Source organism: Rattus rattus, chromosome 12 (genome assembly GCF_011064425.1).
Source record: "Rattus rattus isolate New Zealand chromosome 12, Rrattus_CSIRO_v1, whole genome shotgun sequence".
Lineage (NCBI taxonomy): Eukaryota > Metazoa > Chordata > Mammalia > Rodentia > Muridae > Rattus > Rattus rattus.
The window spans coordinates 22,155,579-22,161,797 of record NC_046165.1 but is presented as its reverse complement, the minus strand read 5'-3'; the positions used below and the strand labels follow the sequence as shown (position 1 = coordinate 22,161,797).

Below are 6,219 nucleotides of genomic sequence, written 5' to 3'. Positions count from 1 at the left end.
TCTGACTGGATTCTCCTCTTTGCTCCAGAGATAGAAGACTGATGGGTGGTAGGGCAGAGGCAGTTTGGAGGTCCAGGCAATGACCAAGCATGAGGTGACATTGGCTTGGTCCTGAGGGGTGGTGGGGAGGTAGTGACATCCCTAAGTCGGGAAGGATCTTGAAGGGAGCCATGGCAGCACAGGCCGAAACAATAAACAAAATGACCCAGTTGTGCCAAGGTGACACCAAAGTCTTCTCTTGGACTTACAGAAAAGTGACAGTTTGGTCAGGCCTGAGATGCCGATCTATCACAGTCAGTGTTGGGAGAAGGAACTTTCCAGTCATCTGTCATTTATCCCAAGGAACAGAATAAAAATGGTGAAATATATTCAGTATCAAAAATCTGTGCCTGCAATTAAGCAGGCTGGTCTGGGGCCTGATCTGACTTCAGCTCTGTGGCATGAGTCGCAGTAATTGCTTGGCAGACATAAACACTTGCAGAAATGAAAGTGACACTCATCCGTGAGAAGACTCATTGGACAGTCGCACAAAGGGTAGACATCGTTATTAAGACAAAGATCTTTCTGGGCTTATTGTGACTGACAGCCTGTCCTTCAAAGTGATCTGATAACTGTTCAGAGGGCCAACCCTTTGCCTCTTGGCTGCTCGAAAGGAGATGTGGCTATTCAGCCTTGAATTCTCCACAGCCTGACGCCCCGCAATGAATAGGAGCATTTACTAACCTCGTGGTTTCCTGGAGCCTCCTCTATGCAGGGCTCCTTGACCCCTTATTTATTTGCCAAAATCAGCGATCAGATAACACTCCCACGTGCCACGTGCAAAGATGGAAATTTGAAGAGCAACCTGTCTCGTTCCCTCTGCGAGAGACACGGAAGGCTTCCCGGCGGAGGCAGAGTTCTGTGGGCTGCAATTTGTGCGTGACTGCAAACGCTGAGCTAGTAGGAGACCACAGAGAGCAGGGCTGGACCTAAAGGGCCTTCAAACACATCCTCTTCTCTGGTGGGCGGTCTGGCCAAGCACAGAAGAGAAAGACGGAGGGAGGAGAACACAGGCTGCTGGACTTTTAAAATAGCTCTTCGGGGCTGAAAGTCATTTTTTTTTGTATATGTGCATTAAAATTTCAAGGAACAAATAAAATATTAGTAGAATTTTAGTAAAATAATTAAATACTAATAAAATCAGTAAAAGAAAATATTAGATTGGAATTTTCTGGTGAAATTCACAGAAAGGAACTGGAGGCCTCGCAGTCCGCTCTTGGAGGCACTTAGTAGCTTTCATGGCGACGTAGTACCAGCCCCCCACCTTTTGTGCCCACCCAACTTCCTCTCCTAGTCATTTCTGCTCACTTCAGTACTATGTTGAAGTTTCCTAACCAGAGACTTTATACACTCGTAAAATAATCTAACAGAGCATTTTCGCGAAGCATCCTCTTGTGGTTGCTAGGGATTTTTCGAGGCTATACGGTAGTCACGTGAAAAACCTTTGGGTGCTCTGGGTTTGGAGGGACCCCCGCGTCCCTTCAGAACTTCCAGAGCCCCAGGGATGATGGATGTTCTACAGCAGCGCTGGGCACTGTTAGAAGCCTGTAGGTCTAGAGGGCGCTAGCCGCAGGCAACCAAGCTTTTGGACTCTGCCAGAAAGTTTCCAACCCCTTCTGGAGTCCCCGGGTGCGGGCTGCGGTCAGCCGAGAAGGGCGGCGGGAGGGGAGGTGGGGACACAAGATGTTCGCTTTAGAGAACAGCCTCCTGGGGAAGCGCCGAGGCTCTGACCCACTGCGGAAGAAGAAGAGGAGCTGGGTTGGGGCGGGCGGTGACAGTCGGGTCGCCCCCCGGAGCGCGCGGGTCAGGGTGGAGCCTGCAGCCCGGAGCCGCGTCAGCGTTTAGCATGCAAATGCATTCCCCGCTCCTCCCCCACCCCCACCCCGCCCCAGCCCTCCCCGCCCCGGGAGCGAGCTCAGCCGCTCCGCAGCCGCCCACGCCTCCTGCGCGCCGCGGCGCCCAGAGCGGGCGGCTCACTTAAGCGGCGCGCGGGCCGCGACCCGCCACTCGCCTGGAGCGCGCGGGCGAGGCGGGCGCAGCGCACCGGGGCTCTCGTGGGCGCACTGCTGCGCGCTCGCACCGCGCGGCTCTCGGTGGCCAGCCGCCGCCTGAGCGCAGGGCTCCCGGGCTAAGAGCCGCTGCGGCTTCTGATCGCGACCCCGCTCCCTGCCACTTGGCCCAGCCCGGCCACCTCTTTTTGGCCATGGCTCTGGCGGACAGCACCCGAGGATTACCCAACGGGGGCGGAGGCGGAGGTGGCAGCGGCTCGTCGTCGTCCTCAGCGGAGCCGCCGCTCTTCCCGGACATCGTGGAGCTGAACGTGGGAGGGCAGGTGTATGTGACCCGGCGCTGCACCGTGGTGTCCGTGCCCGACTCGCTGCTCTGGCGTATGTTCACGCAGCAGCAGCCGCAGGAGCTGGCCCGGGACAGCAAAGGCCGCTTCTTTCTGGACCGGGACGGCTTCCTCTTCCGCTACATCCTGGATTACCTGCGGGACTTGCAGCTCGTGCTGCCCGACTACTTCCCGGAGCGCAGCCGGCTGCAGCGCGAGGCCGAGTACTTCGAGCTGCCGGAGCTCGTGCGACGCCTCGGGGCGCCCCAGCAGCCGGGTCCGGGGCCACCGCCGCCGCACTCGCGCCGCGGGGTGCACAAGGAGGGCTCGCTGGGCGACGAGCTGCTGCCGCTGGGCTACGCGGAGCCCGAGCCGCAGGAGGGCGCCTCGGCTGGGGCGCCGTCGCCCACGCTGGATCTGGCTAGCCGTAGCCCGTCTGGGGGCGCGGCGGGCCCCCTGCTCACGCCGTCCCAGTCTTTGGACGGCAGCCGGCGCTCGGGCTACATCACCATCGGCTACCGCGGCTCCTACACCATCGGGCGCGACGCTCAGGCGGACGCCAAGTTCCGGAGGGTGGCGCGCATCACCGTGTGCGGCAAGACGTCGCTGGCCAAGGAGGTGTTTGGGGACACCCTGAATGAGAGCCGGGACCCCGACCGGCCCCCGGAGCGCTACACCTCGCGCTATTACCTCAAGTTCAACTTCCTAGAGCAGGCCTTCGATAAGCTGTCGGAGTCGGGCTTCCACATGGTGGCGTGCAGCTCCACCGGCACCTGCGCCTTTGCTAGTAGCACCGACCAGAGCGAGGACAAGATCTGGACCAGCTACACCGAGTACGTCTTCTGCAGGGAGTGAGCTCCCCACGCCCCTCGCCACTCCGGAGCCCGCTTCCCTTCCTCCCGGCGGGGGACAGGATTATAGACACCCTCGCTTCTTCCCTGCCTCCCGATTCCTTCTGCCCCGCCCCCCCAGACCCCCAGTAGCTCGCCCAGACCGGTCTGCTCCCCACTTGAGAATCTGCAGCCACAAATCCTCTGGGCTTCTTCGTCTTCTTTGGACCCCACTAACCGAGAGAGTGCCCAGATGTAGCCCTTCACTCACGCTTCCTCTACTCCGGGCCTCCAAACACCCTTCCCCACCCAGATTGTCCTGATCTAGTGGGGCAGTGCGGGAGCAGTCGCCAAGTACCTGGGAATGACTGAGCGGCTCAGACCCCGACTGCACGGTGTCTGGCGTGCAGTGGGGACGAGTCCTTGAAATCTTAAACCCTTTGACTCCATAGCGGGTTTTCAGAGATCAGAACTGAGAGCGCTGTGTGGAGACAGTGTTTTAAAAGGTGGTTACGGACTTGATCCTCATTAGAAAGACAAAAGTTTTAGACAACCGATAGGAAGTCCGTACGTTGGAATTAAGACCCCATGGAGGCAGTTCAGAGACTGTAAATAAAGTGCTTTTTTTGTTTTTTTAAAGTTACAGGTAGAAGTAAATTCTAGTACTGGCAATAGATCTCCTGTGGCTTAAAATTGTAGAAAGCAATCCTCCTGCCTGCGGAGGCGCCCTTTCTCTTCAGCTACTTGCCTGAGCTCTAGGTTTTGTTGGTTAAGTCAGTACTTCTAGGCAAGGAGCAAGGAGCAGGGGGCAAGGTTGCCTAGGCCCGCGGTGACCAATTAATACAGGAATGGTTAGTAGGGTCAGACAGCCCTTACTTAGGTCTAGGACTGTGGGAGGGTTGGGGGGGGGAGGGAAGAGGGGAGGAAGGCGGGAGGGAGGAGGGGACATACTCATTTATTATTTGAGAGTTGGAAGTTTGTATGATCCACTTGAGTACGTGCACATTTAAAAAAAACTATGAAACAGTACGTGTAAACTTAGATTTTATCAAGGTTAGTAAAAGAACCTATCTTCAGCTGGAAGTCTATCGAGCCATTTTGAGTCCTAAACTTAGTTGCTAATACCCGTCTAACCTAACCAAAGAGTTACCTAGTAGAATTTTAGTGCTTTGAACATTTATTTTCTTGTTGGTTGTATTTCCTCATTTATAGCCTATTTACTTAAGCAAAAATAAGTTCGATTTTAGTTACTTAGACTTAAGATCTCTTACTATTATTATTATTATTAGTAGTAGTAGTATTTTTAAATTGCTGTTTTCTGCAAGCCCAGCAAGTGTGGACTCCTAGGCCGTTCTGAAAACCGGAACAAGGCTCGCTCGCCCTTTCATGCGTTTGCTTGACGTTGCAGTGGAATCTGCTCCTGTCAGAGCTGAAGACAAACGGAAGCGCCCCGGGAGCTGCCCATCTGTAGAGAGCTGTGAAGTGGGATGTTCTTTAAATGAAGGCAAACAAATACTTCAGTGTGGGCTGAGCAATAACGCGGTGTTTTAGGTGAACGCAGCAGAAGCAGGAGACCCGGTTGCCTTACGCCTTTAGTCCCACGTGGAATGAATTCCCAGCGTGGATCCTGTGCACACCACAGCCGGAAGGAGGTGAATCCCTACGCTTCCTGCTGACAGGCATCTTTTGGATGATCTGTGATTACGGAGAAGCCTTTTTATGTGTGTGTTTGTTTTATCATCTCACTCAGAGATGTGTTTTTAAGGATATTTGTAAGAGCCATTTTAAGTGTTTAAATTAGCGCCGTGTTTCCTTCTTTCTAAAAAACGAACCTTGTACTGTATATGTCATCATGTCCATGGCAGATGTTATAAATTGGGACAGTTTTATTGTCAGACTCCTGCGGTCCACTCTGTACATACCATATATAAACATTTTACACGAATCCTTTAGTTTTTTAATTCATCTACGGATGCTATAGAATTTCCTATATTTGCCCCCTGGTAACTTGCATTTATTTGAGGGTGTATATACAAGAGCAACGTGTTTCGGTGAGTTTCTCACACCCTTGCCTGTGTACTTGGGTCAGGAACTCATTCACAGCTAAGTGGCTGGGTTTGCTCCACACATTTTTGCTGGGACGTTAGGTGTATACTAATCATACGTCAGTTAGCTGTCTACCTGTACTCAAGCTATTCATATTTCTAATCCAATAGTGTTTGCATTTTGATTGGGACAGATTTACATTCTTTTGTTACTTTTTTTTTTTTTAAAAAAGAAAAGTTGGCTTTATGTGCTGAGTGTGCAGTTTTAAAGAAAGGGAAGCAGGGATCCAGGAGTTTTGATTACTTCAAGGTTGACCTTATTTTTAGGCAGTGGATCAGGTAGTGGCTAAGAACCTTTATTTCAAACCTGAAGGGACGTCGGAGTGTCACTCACTGGTCTAACGTGAGTGTCAGACTTTTCCATGCCATGGAACAGTGTTAGATGGCTTAAGAAAGAAATGCACTATTAAAAAACACCTTTAGGACGGATCAGAATACACTGACAGATGGCAAGACGGAGGTTCTGATTCCCCTTGTCAATCTGTGCAGCTCTAGGAGCCATGGGAAACTGCTGACATTTTGAAGTTTTGTCTGCATTCAAGTCTGAGGGATTGTAGCTTGGAAAACCACTCAGTTGTCTCACTAACAGAGACATTGCTGTACCTTCCGCCACACCCTGGCTGGTCTGTTATTTTAAGGATTGGGAAGTTAGTGTTAGCCACAGTACACGGACCTTTTCCTGGAAGCAACTGTGCCATCTGTTGTTGGATCCCAGGCATGAAAACTTTGTGCTTTTTAGCCCCAAGTTAAGTCTGAGTGGTCATTTTATTCTGTGATGGGTAAGTATGACTGAGTCAGGGTGATTTGGCGTGGGCCTTGGGTTGTAGAAGAAACCTTTAGGGCTTATAAAATGTTCTACAATATTTGTCAGTACCCATGAATTTGAGTACCACACCAAATAGAGTAGAGCTCT

The 6,219-nt window shown here is 52.3% G+C and overlaps 1 protein-coding gene across 1 annotated transcript; it reads left to right on the top strand.

Moving 5' to 3' along the window:
* The first annotated feature begins 2,057 nt into the window (after positions 1 to 2,057).
* Kctd12 (potassium channel tetramerization domain containing 12) lies at positions 2,058 to 4,100 on the top strand. Its single transcript, XM_032918104.1, has one exon. The coding sequence runs from the start codon at positions 2,243 to 2,245 to the stop codon at positions 3,224 to 3,226; it is 984 nt and encodes a 327-aa protein (XP_032773995.1). The 5' UTR covers positions 2,058 to 2,242; the 3' UTR covers positions 3,227 to 4,100.
* The last annotated feature ends 2,119 nt before the right edge of the window (positions 4,101 to 6,219 follow it).